This window comes from Macaca nemestrina, chromosome 15, assembly GCF_043159975.1.
Source record: "Macaca nemestrina isolate mMacNem1 chromosome 15, mMacNem.hap1, whole genome shotgun sequence".
Lineage (NCBI taxonomy): Eukaryota > Metazoa > Chordata > Mammalia > Primates > Cercopithecidae > Macaca > Macaca nemestrina.
Window position 1 is genome coordinate 33,258,092 of NC_092139.1, and position 16,034 is coordinate 33,274,125.

Sequence of the window (16,034 nt, forward strand, 5' to 3'; positions counted from 1 at the left end):
TTTCCAAACTAGACCGGCTTTCTGGAGGAGGTGAATTCAGACAAACGAGGCTTGGAAGACATCACCAGAAGTCATTTGTGCAAAGTCTGGAGGCTGGAACAGAAAAGAGAGGTCATGGCAGGTAGGCACTAACTGAGCCCTCATGCAACAATAGGTTTTGGTAACCAAAGCCACTCTCAGTACCCCCTTCCAGGACTGGGGACTAGGCTGCCAGGGGATGGCAGGTGCCTGAATGCCTCTCTTCCCAATGCCAAGACATATGCAGGATTATCCCAGAAACTCTACCCAGCTGGATGCACGGAGTTGAACCCAAGTGTGGTGGGCATACATCTATTCATCCACTCTCTCATTTATTCAGCAAATATTTATTAAGCACCAACTATGTGCCAGGCTCTGGGCTGGACAGTGAGCACATGGCAGGGAACAAAGCAGTTCATGGAACACCCATTCTAGAGGCAGAAAACATGGTAAGCAATCAAATAAACATGATGGCTCTGGCTACAACAAATTACCATAACAAATGCTCCATAACAAATTACCCCAAAACTTAGTGGCTTAAAACAACAACCATTTTACTGTATCTCACAGATTCTGTGAGTCAGGGATCAAGGTGGAGCATAGTTGAATAATTCTTCTGTTCCCTGTTTTTGTTTTTGTTTTTCTTTTTGAGTTAGAGTCTCACTCTGTTGCCCAAGACAGAGTGCAGTGGCATGCGCTTGGCTCACTGCAACCTCCACCTTCCTGAGTTCAAGCAATTCTCTTACCTCAGCCTCCCAATTAGCTGGGATTACAGGCATGCACCAACATGCCTGGCTAATTTTTTTTTTTTTTTTAGATGGAGTTTTGCTCTTGTCACCCAGGCTGGAGTGCAGTGGCACGATCTCGCCTCACTGCAACCTCCCCTTCCCGGGTTCAAGCGATTCTCCTGCCTCAGCCTCCTGAGTAGGTAGCTGGGATTACAGACATCTGCCACCATGCCTGGCTAATTTTTTTGTATTTTTGCAGGTAAGAGCCACGTGCCCAGCCAGCTAAGTTTTTCTGTATTTTTAGTAGAGATGGGGTTTCACCATGTTGGCCAGGCTGGTCTCCAACTTCTGACCTCAGGTGTTCCACCCACCTCAGCCTCCCAAAGTGCTGCTATTAAAGGCGTGAGCCACCAGGCCCGGCCCGATCTCCTTTCAACCTGGTTTTTGTTGTTATCACCATTCACATCTGTAATTGTCCTCTGGGCAAGGAACTGAATCTCTCTGAACATACTGCAGTTAGAATAGCTTATTGTCCTCATGACAGTTTTTGTTTGTTTGTTTTTATAATTAGAGACAGGGTCTCATTATGTTACCCACTCCTGGGCTCGAGTGATCCTCTCGCCTCAGCCTCCAAAGTAGCTGGGACTACAGATGCACACTGGCACCCCTGGCTCAGTTTCTTTTCTTTTGTTTCTTTCTTTTTTTTGAGACAGGGTCTTGCTCTGTCGCCCAGGCTGGAGTGCAGTGGGACGATCACAGCTGACTGAAATCTCCACCTCCCGGGTTGAAGCAATTCTCGTGCCTTAGTCTCCTGAGTAGCTGGAATTACAGGTGTGTGCCACCATGCCTGGCAAATTTTTGTATTTTCAGTAGAGATGGGGTTTCACCACGTTGGCCAAGCTAGTCTCGAACTCCTGTCCTCAAATGATCCACCCATCTCAGTCTCGCAAAGTGCTGGGATTACAAGCCTGAGCCACTGCGTCCAGCCTTATTTTATTTCTTTTTCTTTTATTGTTCTTTCTTTTTTTTGAGACCAAGTTTCGTTCTTGTTGCCCAGGCTGGAGTGCAATGGTGCCATCTTAGCTCACCAAAACCTCTGCCTCCCGGATTCAAGCGATTCTCCTGCCTCAGCCTCCCGAGTAGCTGGGATTACAGGCATGTGCCACCACGCCCAGCTAATTTTTTTGTATTTTTTTTTTAGTAGAGACGGAGTTTCTCCATGTTGGTCAGGCTGGTCTCAAACTCCCGACTGTCAGGCCTCTGAGCCCAAGCCAAGCCATCGCATCCCCTGTGACTTGCACATATGTGCCCAGATGGCCTGAAGTAACTGAAGAATCACAAAAGAAGTGCAAATGCCCTGCCTTGCCTTAACCGATGACATTCCACCACAAAATAAGTGAAAATGGCCGGTCCTTGCCTTAAGCAATGATATTATCTTGTGAAATTCCTTTTCCTGGCTCAAAAAGCTCCCCCACTGAGCACCTTGTGACCCCCCACTCCTGCCTGCCAGAGAACAACCCCCCTTTGACTGTAATTTTCCTTTACCTACCCAAATCCTATAAAACGGCCCCACCCTTATCTCCCTTTGCTGACTCACTTTTCGGACTCAGCCTGCCAGCACCCAGGTGAAATAAACAGCCATGTTGCTCACACAAAGCCTGTTTGGTGGTCTCTTCACACAGACACACATGACACCGACCTCAGGTGATCCGCCTGCCTCGGCCTCCCAAAGTGCTGGGATTACAGGTGTGAGCCACTGCACCCGGCCATTTTATTTCTTAATGGCCTCAAATTTTTGACACTCTTCCTGTGAAAACGCGGGTGTATGTCTACTCCCCATGAACCTGCGAGGGCTTCTGTGACTGCTTGAACCAACAGATTACAGTGAAATGATGCTGTAATCCCAGCACTTTGGGAGGCCGCGCCAGGTGCATCAATTGAGCCCGGGAGTTTGAGACCAGCCTGGGCAACATGATGAAACAAAAAATGCAAAAATGAGCTGGGCATGGTGGCATACACCTGTAGTCCCAGTTACTTGGGAGGCTGAGGTGGGAGGATCACTTTAGCACTTTGAGAGGCCCTAGTTGGAAGGACTGCTGGAGCCCAGGAGTTCGAGACCACCCTGGACAACATGGTAAAACCCCATCTCCACTAAAAATAAAAAAAGTAGCCGAGCATAGTGGCACATGCCTGTAATCCCAGCTACTCAGGAGGCTGAGGCAGTAGAATTGCCTGAACTTGGGAGGCAGAGGTTGCAGTGAGCCAAGATCCTGCCACTACACTCTAGCCTGGGCAAGAGAGCAAGACTCCGTCTCAAAAAAAGTGGTAAGACCAGGCGCACTGGCTGACGTCTGTAATCCCAGCATTTTGGGAGGCCGAGGCAGGTAGGTCAATTGAGCCCAGAAGTTTGAGACCAGTCTGGGCAACATGACGAAACAAAAAATACAAAAATTAGCTGGGTGTGGTGGTACACACCTGTAGTCTCAGCTACTTGGGAGGCTGAGGTGGGAGGATCACTTGAGCCCAGGAGACAGAGGTTGCAGTGAGCCAAGACTGCACCACTGCATTCCAGCCTGGGCCACAGAGTGAGACTTTGTCTTTGGTGGGGTGGAGGGGAAGAGTTAGAGTTGGCAGGACTTGGAGATGCAATGAGTATGAATGTGTATTTGTCTTGGGGTGGTTTTCTTTTTTTTTTTTTCTTTTTCTTTCTTTTTTTTTTTTTGAGATGTAGTCTTGCTCTGTGGCCCAGGCTGGAATGCAGTGGCACAATCTTGGCTCACTACAAGCTCTGCCTCTCAGGTCTATGCCATTCTCCTGCCTCAGCCTCCCAAGTAGCTGGGACTACAGGTGCCTGCCACCACGCCCAGCTAATTTTTTGTATTTTTAGTAGAGACAGGGTTTCACCATGTTAGAAAGGATGATCTCGATCTCCTGACCTGGTGATCCGCCCGCCTTGGCCTCCCAAAGTGCTGGGATTACAGGCGTGAGCCACCGTGCCCAGTGGGATGGTTTTCAAAGAGCATCCTGGGTTTCTAGTTTGCCCAGATTCTTTTGTTTGTTTGTTTGTTTGTTTTTTGTTTTTGACGGAGTCTTGCTCTGTTGCCCAGGATGGAGTGCAGTGGCCAGATCTCGATGTGCCCCCTCCCTGTTTTTTCTTCTTCTTTCTCCTTCTTCCTTCTTCTTTCTTTCTTCTTCCTCCTCCTCCTCCTCCTTCTTCTTCCTTCTGCTTCTTCCTTCTTCTTCTTCTTTCTTCTTCTTTTCTCTCTCTCTTTCTTTTTCTTCTGCCTCCTGGATTCAAGCAATTCTCCTGCCTCAGCCTCATAAGTAGCTAGAATTACAGGCGTGCACCACCACGCCCAGCTAATTTTTGTATTTTCAGTAGAGACAGGGTGGCACCATGTTGGTCAGGCTCGAACTCCTGACCTCGTGATCACCCACCTCGGCCTCCCAAAGTGCTGAGATGACAGGTGTGAGCCAGCGCGCCTGGCTGCCCAGATTCTAAAACCAGCCTAGAAGACAATTTTAAGGGTAAAATATATCTTGTTAATCTTCAAAATGAGAAGGAAATATATTCTCATGCCTCACTCCCAGAATCACTTCTAAGGCTATGACCTTAGCCCAAGAGGCCAGGTCTGAGGGATTCTGGGCAAGTCACTGAACTTCTCCAGGCTTTCCTTTTCCTATCTCTACAATGAGTGCACTGCGTTAAGCTGTATGTAAGGGACCTCTGATTATTCTGTTTAATCAAAATAGACTCCAGACCAGGCGCAGTGGCTCATGCTTGTAATCCCAGCACTTTGGGAGGCCAAGGCGGGCAGATCACAAGGTCAGAAGATCGAGACCATCCTGGCTAACACGGTGAAACTTCGTCTCTATTAAAAAAATACAAAAAATTAGCCAGACGTGGTGGCGGGCACCTGTAGTCCCAGCTACTTGGGAGGCTGAGGCAGGAGAATGGCGTGAACCCGGGAGGCGGAGCTTGCAGTGAGCAAAGACGCACCACTGCACTCCAGCCTGGACGACAGAGCAAGACTCCATCTCAACAACAAAAAAAATCCAACCTAGTAATGTTTAAATTGTGCATCACCTAGGATGCAGCCATCCTACTCCTTTTAACACAGATTCACTGGAGATATGTGCCAAGGCATTCAGAGCAGCACTGTTGATAACAGCTAAGCCCATGAAACAATCCAAAGGTCCATCACAGGAGCTTGGGGCAATAAATCACATAATAGAATACTACAAAGTGGGCTGGGCGCGGTGGCTCACGCCTGTAATCCCTGCACATTGGGAGGCCGAGGTGGGCGGATGACCTGAGGTCGGGAGTTCGAGACCAGCCTGACCAACATGCAGAAACCTCGTCCTTACCAAAAACACAAAATTAGCCGGGCATGGTGGTGCACGCCTGTATTAATCCCAGCTACTCAGGAGGCTGAGACAGGAGAATCACTTGAACCCAGGGGGCAGAGGTTGCAGTGAGCTGAGATCGCACCATTGCACTCCAGGTTGGGCAACACGAGCAAAACTCCATCACAAAAAAAAAAAAAAAAAAAGAGGATACTACAAAATGGTGAAAATGAATGAATGAAGGCAAGAAATCAAACATGGATGACTCTCATGTAATTCATGTTGCATGAGAAAATTAGGTTGCAGAAAATTGCATATAGTATGATTTTATTTATATAAAAGGCAAAACCAGGTAATATTAAGTAATACATTGTTTAAGGATGCATACTGGTACATATGTGGAAAAAAAACAACAAGCAATCGATTAACACAAAGTTCTGGATAAGAGGTAAAATCTTATGGGGATTTTATCCTGAAGGGCACACAGGCTTCAAATGAACTAATATTCTATTTTAAGCAGAGTGGCTGGTACTTAAGTGTGTGATATATATATAATAATATATATAATTATATATTATATATTTAATATAGATATTAAATATATATATATATATTTTTTTGAGATGGAGTCTTTGTTGCTCAGGCTGGAGTGCAATGGTGCCATCTCAGCCTCCCAAAGTGCTGGGATTAAAGGCGTGAGCCACTGCACCCGCACCCGGCCGGTTTTATTACTATCTTTTTTTTTTTTTTTTTTTGAGACGGAGTCTCGCTCTGTAGCCCAGGCTGGAGTGCAATGGCCGGATCTCAGCTCACTGCAAGCTCCGCCTCCCGGGTTCACGCCATTCTCCGGCCTCAGCCTCCCGAGTAGCTGGGACTACAGGCGCCCGCCACCTCGCCTGGCTAGTTTTTTGTATTTCTTAATAGAGACGGGGTTTCACCGTGTTAGCCAGGATGGTCTCGATCTCCTGACCTCGTGATCCGCCCGTCTCGGCCTCCCAAAGTGCTGGGACTACAGGCTTGAGCCACCGCGCCCGGCCTATTACTATCTTTTTTAAACTGCAGACATGTGATATCTGCTCTATTGTAGGTATGATACATTTCACAATTGAAAAAAAGAAATTTCCAAGATTAGGCCAGGCGTGATGCCTCACACCTGTAATCCCAGCACTTTGGGAGGCCAAGGTAGGTGGATCACCTGAGGTCAGGAGTTCAAGACCAGCCTGGCCAACATGGTGAAACCCCATCTCTGCTAAAAATACAAAAAGTGAGCCAGGCATGGTGGCGAGCCCAGATTGCGCCACTGCACTCCGGCCTGGGTGAGTGAAGCTGTCTCCCCCCGCCAAAAAAAAAAAAACTAGCCTGGGCGCCGTGGCTCACGCCTATAATCCCAGCACTTTGGGAGGCTGAGGCGGGCGGATGACCTGAGGTTGGGAGTTCGAGACCAGCCTGACCAACATGGAGAAACCCGTCTCTAACAAAAATACAAAATTAGGGCGTGGTGGCGGGCGCCTGTAATCCTACTACTCGGGAGGCTGAGGCAGGAGAATCGCTTGAGCCCAGGAGAGGGAGTTTGCAATGAGCTGAGATCGCGCCACTGCACTCCAGCCTGGGCTACCAAAAAAAAAAAAAGAAAAGAAAAAAGAAATTTCCAAGATTAGCCCAAGATCCCCTCCTTTAAAAGGGAGGGAATGAGGCTTATAGGGGGTTGTCACAAGAAAGGAAGAGGAAAGAGGATGAGAGAATGGGGGAAACGGTAGCGAAGGGGGCCCTGGGAGAGGGGGCTGAACTCTCTTGTGGGCACAACTCTTCACTCTCCTAATATGCTTACAGCTCTGGCTGCAGTTCCCAAGGCGCCCACTAGAGGTCACCAAGGCATCAGCCTCCGCCTCTCGCAGCCTTTCTCGCCCACGGTGGCGCAGCCCAGGCTCTGCTCGGGAGGGGGCGCTGGTGGCCAGAGGAAGACGGGAGCGGGCACAGCGCCTGCGTTTGCAGCTGCATGGATGAGACCAGCTGCTCTGGAGAGCGCTGGCCCGCCTCCCAGCTCTTCTCTGCCGCCCAGATATTTTAGAGTCTCAAACCCAAAAACCGGGCCGGACAGGGTGGCTCACGCCTGTAATCCCAGCGCTTCGGGAGGCCGAGGCGGGAGGACTGTTTGAGCCCAGGATTTTGAGGCCAGCCTAGGCAACCATGCAACACCCCGTCTCTATTAAAACAACAACAGGCCTGGCGCGGTGGCTCACGCCTGTAATCTCAGCACTTTGGGAGGCCGAGGCAGGTGGATCACCTGAGGTCAGGAGTTGGAGACCATGTTGGCCAATATGGTGAAACCCCATCTGTACTAAAAATTCAAAAATTAGCCAGGCGTGGTGGCAGATGCCTGTAATCCCAGCTACTCAGGAGGCAGAGGGTGCAGCGAGCCGAGATCGCACCATTGCACTCCAGCTTGGGAAAGGGAAACTCCGTCTCAAAAAATAAAATAACATAGGCAGGCCGCAGTGGCTCACACCTGTAATCCCAGCACTTTGGGAGTCCGAGGCGGGCGTATTATGAGGTCAACAGATGGAAACCATCCTGGCCAACATGATGAAACCCCGTCTCTACTAAAAATACAAAAAATTAGCTGGAGGTGGTGTTGCACGCCGTAATTCCAGCTACTGGGGAGGCTGAGGCAGGAGAATCGCTTGAACCCAGGAGGCGGGGGTTGCAGTAAGCTGAGACGGCACCATTGCACTCCAGCCTGGGCGACAAGAAGGAAACTCCGTCTCAAAAATATATATAAATAAATAAAAATAAATCAATCAAATAAAATAATAAAATAACAAAACAAACCCAAGAAATGAACAGCACCCACAGACACGATTCTTCCTGTCTTCTACAGCTGTGCCTTCAAAGTTGGGCCCTGCTCTGTCTCCTCTAAAGGAGAGGATCTAGGTTTGTACAGCCTCCAAAGAAAAGAATACAACATTGGGCAGATCTTGCAAAACACACAGAAATCATGTGAACACATGGCTGATACTCTTTCCAGGTGAGGAGGCTTGAAGTTTAAGCTTCAGTAATTTCCAGGTAAATGCACCTCTGATTACACATATGCATATTTATCTACTGCATGTCTCCCACTAAGAATGTAAGTTCCAAGACAGCAAGAATTTGTATCTGAATTGTTAACTCCTGGGGCCCTGTTCCTAGTATATTGTAAAAGCTTTATAAACTATTTGTTGAAAGAACCAGTTGGGGCTAGTAGTTTTCCAGGTAGAAGTACAATGGCCTAGCCTGAGGCTTAAGGAGTGCAAAGGTTTGGGATGCTATCACTGAAACCTCAAAACAGTGAGTATAACACCCATTTAAAAGCTGGGAATGAGGCTAGGCGTGGTGGCTGACGCCTGTAATCCCAGCACTTCAGGAGGCCGAGGCGGGCGGATCACGAGGTCAGGAGGTTGAGACCATCCTGGGCAACATGGTGAAACCCCGTCTCTACTAAAAACACAAAAATTAGCTGGGCGTGGTGGCGCACACCTGTAATCCCAGCTAGTTGGGAGGCTGAGGCAGGAGAATTACTTGAACCTGGGAGGCAGAGGTTATAGTGAGCCGAGATCATGCCACTGCACTCCAGCCTAGCAACAGAGGGAGACTCCATCTCAAAAACAAAACAAAACAAAACAAAACAAAACAAAGCTGGGGATGGCAGGGTACAGTGGCTCATGCCTGTAATCCCAACAATTTGGGAGGCCGAGGCACGTGGATCACCTGAAGTCAGTAGTTCGAGACCAACCTGGCCAACATGTAGAAACCCCGTCTCTCTACTAAAAAATATGCCCCCCCAAAATTGCTTGAACCCAGGAGGCGGAGGTTGGCAACAGAGTGAGACTCCATCTCAAAAAAAAAAAAAAAAAAATGCTGGGGATCCTGAGAGCCCAGGAGGTGAAGCAGCTGCCCAACCAGAAGTGGCACTGGGCCTAGAACCCACATTTGCCTTACCTCTCGCCCTGCCTTGCTCCCAGCCACTGTCCCCCTCTTCACTCCCCTTGCACAAGGCCTTGATGCAACCTGGTACTGGCCTGGGGCACCCTGCTTGAGGACAGTGTTGGGAAGGAGGTTTTGCAAGAGTTGCAGCAGGAAGCAGCACCAGCCAGGGCGGGTCCAGGGAGATAAGGGCACCCTCGCCCTTCCCTGTGCTCCTCCTGGCCTTCTGGTTTCCTCTTCCCTTCCCTTCCCTTTCCTGGAAAGTGGCGCCCGCCTGGACCCTGGCCCCAGCCTCACCCAGCTCCTGGCCTGGCCCTGTGACTCACCTCCTTTCTTTCTGGCAGCTGTGCTGGGATGTGAGGCCTGCCTGCCACCAGGAAGGCCTGCTGTGTGTGACCCTGGGCAGCAGGGAGCTCTCTCTGGCTGGCAGTTCCTGGTGCTCAATAAGAGTGACTGGCATGGGTCAGGTGTGGTGGCTCACGCCTGTAACCCCAGTACTTTGGGAGGTTGAGGCGGGCAGATCACCTGAGGTCAGGAGTTCAGGACTGGCCTGGGCGACATGGTGAAACCTCGTCTCTACTAAATATACAAAAATTAGCCAGATGTGGTGGTGCACGTCTGTAATTCCAGCTACTCAGAAGGCTGAGGTACGAGAATTGCTTGAACTCAGGAGGCGGAGGTTGCAGTAAGCCAAGATCACGCCACTGCACTCCAGCCTGGGTGACACAGCGAGACTCCGTCTCACAAAAAAAAACAAACAAACAAACAAACAAAAAAAAAAAACCTGGGCACGGTGGCTCATGCCTATAATCCCAGCACTTTGGGAGGCTGAGGCAGGTGGATCACCTGAGGTCAGGAGTTTGAGAGCAGCCTGGCCAACATTGTAAAACCCCGTCTCTACTAAAAATACAAAAATTAGCTGGGTGTGTTGGCAGATGCCTGTAATTCCAGCTTCTTGGGAAGCTGAGGCAGAAGAATTGCTTGCATCTGGGAAGTGGAGGTTGCAATGAGTCAAGATCGCCCCATTGCACTCCAGTCTGGGTGACAAGAGGAAAACTCTGTCTAAAAAAAAAAAAAGACATTCCCCAATGTGGGTTGCAAAAGTTGTGAAATGTGTATATTTCTTTTTTTTTTTTTTTTTTTTTTTTTTTTTTGAGACGGAGTCTCACGCTGTTGCCCAGGCTGGAGTGCAGTGGCGCGATCTCGGCTCACTGCAAGCTCCGCCTCCTGGGTTCACGCCATTCTCCTGCCTCAGCCTCCTGAGTAGCTAGGACTACAGGCGCCCGCCACCGCGCCCGGCTAATTTTTTGTATTTTTAGTAGAGACGGGGTTTCACTGTGGTCTCGATCTCCTGACCTTGTGATCCGCCCGCCTCGGCCTCCCAAAGTGCTGGGATTACAGGCTTGAGCCGCCGCGCCCGGCCTGAAATGTGTATATTTCTTGCATTTATCTGATGTATGCTTTTAAAACAAATAAACATAATGACCAGGTATTATTTCAGTTGGAAATAAGATGAAAGGCTTCATGAACTAGACATACTCTGGGAACATGAGGCCCCTCATAAGCCTGATTTGGACAAGTCTGATTTCTGGAAAGTCCTCTAAGTCAATGTGCAATGTGGCCTTGGGCAGGTCACCACACTTGTTTGATGCCTCCGTTTTGTCATCTGAAAAGTGAATATAGGCTGGGCACGGTGGCTCACGTCTGTAATCTCAGCTCTTTGGGAAGCTGAGGCAGGCAGATCCCTTGAGGTCAGGAGTTTGAGACCAGCCTGGCCAACATGGTGAAAACTCTTTTCTATAAAAACATACAATTAGCTGGGCATGGTGGCACTTGCCTGTAATCTCGGTGACTCAGGAGGCTGAGGCAGGAGGACCACTTGAACCTGGGAGGTGGAGGCTGCAGTGAGCCAAGATGGTGCCACTGCACCCCAGCCTGGGGAATAGAGGAAGACTCTGTCTCAAGAAAAACAAACAAACAAAAAAAAGTGGATATAGCAGTAGGCCCACACCTGGTAGGGCTGTTGAGACAATCCACTCAAAACACGTTATTGCAACATGCACTACTGTGAGCCTGTGCTATGCTTTTTTTTTTTTTTTTTTTTTTTTGAGACGGAGTCTCGCTCTGTCGCCGCGCCCACAACCGCGCCCGGCTAATTTTTTGTATTTTTTTTTTTTTTTTTTTTTTTGAGACGGAGTCTCGCTCAGTCTCCCAGGCTGGAGTGCAGTGGCGCGATCTCGGCTCACTGCAAGCTCCGCCTCCCGTGTTCACGCCATTCTCCTGCCTCAGCCTCCCGAGTAGCTGGGACTACAGGCGCCCACAACCGCGCCCGGCTAATTTTTTGTATTTTTAGTAGAGACGGGGTTTCACCGTGGTCTCGATCTCCTGACCTTGTGATCCGCCCGCCTCGGCCTCCCAAAGTGCTGGGATTACAGGCGTGAGCCACCGCGCCCGGCTGTGCTATGCTTTTTAGGTGCATTGGTTCAATTAGTCCTTGAGGCCCAGGTTCTGAAGCCCATTTTCCAAAAAAGAAAAGAGGCTCTGACAGGTGAAGTGATGAGCATCAACGCTGATTCTGGGCTTGGGTTCTACCTGCCTCCCTACTAAAATGTTAGCCTACTACTCTTGTGGTAGTGGTGGTTGTTACTGTTATTCAAATGACCGTATGATGATAGCACTGGCCTCGTTAAAGTTCTGACGATTAAATGAATTGATATTGTAAAGAGTTTAGTATGGTGCCTAGCACATAATAAGCTCTCCGTATTTCTTTTTTTTTTTTTCTTTTTTTTCTTTTTTTTTGAGACGGAGTCTCGCTCTGTCGCCCAGGCTGGAGTGCAGTGGCCGGATCTCAGCTCACTGCAAGCTCCGCCTCCCGGGTTCACGCCATTCTCCTGCCTCAGCCTCCCCAGTAGCTGGGACTACAGGCGCCCGCCACCTCGCCCGGCTAGTTTTTTGTATTTTTTAGTAGAGACGGGGTTTCACCGGGTTAGCCAGGATGGTCTCGATCTCCTGACCTTGTGATCCGCCCGTCTCGGCCTCCCAAAGTGCTGGGATTACAGGCTTGAGCCACCGCGCCCGGCCCTTCCGTATTTCTTAAATAATATTAACATTACATCCCCGGAAAGGCAGAGTTCAGTGCTCAAGAAACTTGGTCCTGGGGTTTCTCGGCATCTTCCACCCCAGCTCCTGGCTGCGTCCTGTCCAGGAGAGGTTAAGGAGTTAATGATTTCCAAAGGAGCAGGGTTTTGTGTGCTACACGCACACACACCGGTGGCCTCTGTCCCCCTCCCTCCCTCCCTCCCTTTGCGAGGCCGGGAGCCTCTTATGCAAGCCGCCGGCGCCCGCCGGTTCCCAGGCCCGGCTGCAGCTGCGGGCGGAGGGGCAGGGCGGGGGCGGCGCGCTGTTTGTCTAGCGCGGCCGTGCCAAAGACTGCGGGCCCCAGACAGCCAGGCGCCTCCGTACACCTGGGGATGCTCAGGTTAAATAGCTCCGCATTCCTCGGGCCCAGCTGATGGAAACGCTCCCAGGCCGCCGCCGAGCCGGCCTCCAGATGGGCTGGGCCTGGGCCAAAGGGGTAAAGAGGGGAACGTGGAATCCAGAGTGTGCCTGAATGGCGGGGGAGGTGGCCCAGGCCCCTGCCGCAGCCCCTTCCTCCCCTGGAAGAAAGGCCCTGCATGTCGGAGTACGCGAGGAGGAACCTGCTTACGTTCCCGTGGGTGGGCTTGCAGGCCAGGGCCCACACGTGAGAGGGAGTGCGTGCACACGTGTGCCTCCGAGGACACTCCAAGGATGCACAGGCGACAATTAATCATGATAATATATAACTATGCAACATTGTGCCAAGCATTGTGCTAAACGTTTTAACCACTTACTTTCATTTATTCTGTACTACTTTCCGTGAGGTTAGTACTATTGATACAGCAGCCGGTGGAGAGGGGGTAGCAAAGAACATAATTCGCCTGCAAATACTGTGTTTGATAAAAGCCATAAACTGCTTGTGGAGGGGGTATAACTGGCTTAACGTTAGTGCTCAAGGAATCATAATCTTTCATTTGATTTTTTGTTCATCCCGTCTGTGAGCTTGTGTCTTCTGCTGTAAAACGGGGACCACAATCCTGCCTTTAGCCCCACAGGTATCCACGAAACCGTTTTTGTAAAGGGTTGAGTTGAGCAGAGCCAGGCTTCCGGTGCTAGGGGCTATTTATTTTATTCTATCGTTTATTGACAAAATGTATGAATAGCCCTTACCTTTCTGGGACAAGTTCTTTGCCATTCCTGGGACTCAGTTTCTCCATATGTAACACATGGGGATTTACCTGGCATCTATTCTTGAGGGTTGGTGCCCCCAGGACCTAATGATAGCCCAGGGAGTTGCCACGTGAACTTTTGAGGAAGGATTTGCCCAAACATAGCTGTCCCCACCTTCACTCCAGACCCGCAGAGGCCCAGGAATGCCAACCAATCTATAGAACAATTATATACACAGAAACCCACAGTGTGGTTCTGTGGCCCCCAGACATTCAAACCCATCCATCATCCCAGACCCATGCAGAGATGCCCACAATGCATTTAGGCAGAACACACAAGCCCAAACAGCTGGAGGTTCCACACTTATCTGCAGAACACATGTGCTCTATTTGCCCTTCTGCACACGGCCCCGAGCATACCCCTACTTACACCCCCAGGCCTATATGTGAATAGTTGGCCCATCCCCACCGTGGAGTAGCAGGGGGAGACCAGCTTACTCCTGTTAGGTACACAGGAGTAGACACCCATACACGCTTCCCTGAGTAGAAATCCACATACATGTCCAGGCAGATAGGCCGTTGCCAATGACGTATTTATCCTGCTCAGGAGCTGGGGAATGAGATTCCACTCCTCAGATCCTACCCAGGAACCCTGGGGTTGGGGGGAGATTTGTTTGAGCTGCCAACAGAGCCAGGCCAGGGTGATGTGGCTGAGTCTGGACCTAGAGCAGGTGTCCCAGCAGCTGTGCCCAACCTGGCCCTGCCAACTTGCTCACCCACTTGGATGAGCCAGGAGCCCCAGGGCGGCCTGCTGGAACCCAGAGGTAGGCTGTTGGGGGAGGCACCTCCTACTGGGGAATGGGGTGATAGAATCACTGCCTCTCACAAGCTATGGCCCTAAGCAAGTCCTTTTCCACTGGGTCTCATTTTATCCACATCTTGGCAAGGAAGTGGGTGGTCCAGCTACCACGTTCTCCAACTTAAATGGCTTGCTCAATACTCCAACACAGAGGGGGCCCTGGCAGGTTCATCTGCATTTTAACAACCTCCCCAGGTGATCCAGATGGCCCAATGATCACCTTGAGAAACCCCAGAGGTCTAGAGTATTTAGTTTTATAACACTAGGGAGCAGGGAAATGGCCGGGGATGGTGGGGGGAAGAATAGACTTTAAAGACACCGGAAACACTCATTCAGGCCGGTAAGAGCAACAATCCAGATGTAGCCCTCCAGTTCTCCTCCCAGAACCAGCTGTGAAGAGGGTCAGGGGTCAACCCCCAGCCGAGGACCCTCCCCTCAATCCAAGAAGTCACTGCCACCATCTAAATTATTTGTTTAATAACAAAGAAACAGCCCCACATAACTATTGTAAAACAATATTCTCAGTCGGTGATCATTGTAATATACAATACAAAGCAATTTCCTCAGAAATCTGAGAAGCACCAAACGTGACCATTTTTTAAAATGTCTGCTTTTCAAAAAATAGAAACACACGAGTGGAATCCCACCCCCTAAAGTCTCCGGTGACTAGTAGGTGTGGAGAGAGGGTCGCTCTCTCCTCTCCAGTCCCTCAGCCCTAGGCTGGATGCTGTAAGGGCGCAGTGGCCGCCGATCTGTCTAGTTCGCCCCCAGATCCGGCGAGGCGCGTTGGGGAGAGCACTTAATTCCTCTTGCCCCCGGATGGCTGGGGTGCGCCGATCCCTGGGGAATGCGCTTCAGCGACACAAGATGCGATCGTCCGTAGGAACGCATGCCGCCTGTGAAAACGAGAGAAGAGGTGAGACCGAAGCGTTGGGAGGGACGCCGCTCCGAGCGCAGCGGACGCCCCCTTCCCCAGGAGTACACGACGGGAGAGCGCTTTTTCCAGGGTCCTTAGGCACCCCCGGCATAGCCAGCTACCCGCAAAGATGGGACGGAACTGGTGCAAGCGCCCACACCCTCTCTGGCCTCAGTTTCCCCGTAGGTATAAGGATAATCTAGTGGTCGGATCTGGATCTCACCTCGGCCGTCAGGGCGCTGATCTCGCCGTTGAGGGTGCTTAGTGGAGCCCGGACCGGCAACCCTCGGCCCCCGGGGGTCCCGACTTCGGATTCCGAATTCAGCTCCAACTGCAGGTCCCTGATGTAGTCAATGACGTGCTGGAGGATCTCCACCTTGCTCACTTTGCGGTTCTGGGGCAGGGTGGGCACCAGCTCCTTGAGGCGTGAGTAGCAGCCGTTCATGTCGTAGAGCAGCACGTTCACCTGCTGCTCGTCAAGCAGGGCAGGCAGGCGCGCCCCGGCGCCCCCGGCGCAGCGCGAGATGGCCACGCTCTGCTCAGACAGGCAGCGCACCACCTCGCCCGCGCCGCCCGCTGTCTTGCCGGCCTTCAGCGCGCAGCTGGGGCCTGCGGCGGCGGCGGTGCTGCCACTGGCTACTTTCATGATTTCCGGCAACTGGCTGAAACGGAATGGGCAAAGCGAACGGAGAAGGCGGGAGCCCGAAGCAGAGGTGGAAAACGGAACAGTTAGGAACGTGGAATGAAAGCGCGTAGCCACCGCAGGTCTTTTATAAACATGCCACGGCCCCCGGAGGGGCGGGCTCAGAACGTTCAAAAGCAGCCAATGGGCGGTATGGGGGCGTGGCCCGCGCTCCTAGGTCCCGCCTTATGCTTTTCTAGTGCACCCTCTCAATCTGGAAAGACTACCCGAGTTTCAAGAACAGCTAGGGTGGGTGGGTGGTAAGGGCAGCGGGTGG

At 50.9% G+C, this 16,034-nt stretch overlaps 1 protein-coding gene across 1 annotated transcript; it reads right to left on the bottom strand.

Annotated features, from left to right (window-relative positions):
* Positions 1-14,619: 14,619 nt before the first annotated feature.
* LOC105496159 (inhibitor of DNA binding 1) lies at positions 14,620-15,833 on the bottom strand. The gene is made up of 2 exons (XM_011766287.3): positions 15,299-15,833; positions 14,620-15,055 (listed from the first exon to the last, which is right to left on the bottom strand). The coding sequence occupies exons 1-2, from the start codon at positions 15,719-15,721 to the stop codon at positions 15,014-15,016; spliced, it is 465 nt and encodes a 154-aa protein (XP_011764589.1). The 5' UTR covers positions 15,722-15,833; the 3' UTR covers positions 14,620-15,013.
* Between the last annotated feature and the right edge of the window lie 201 nt (positions 15,834-16,034).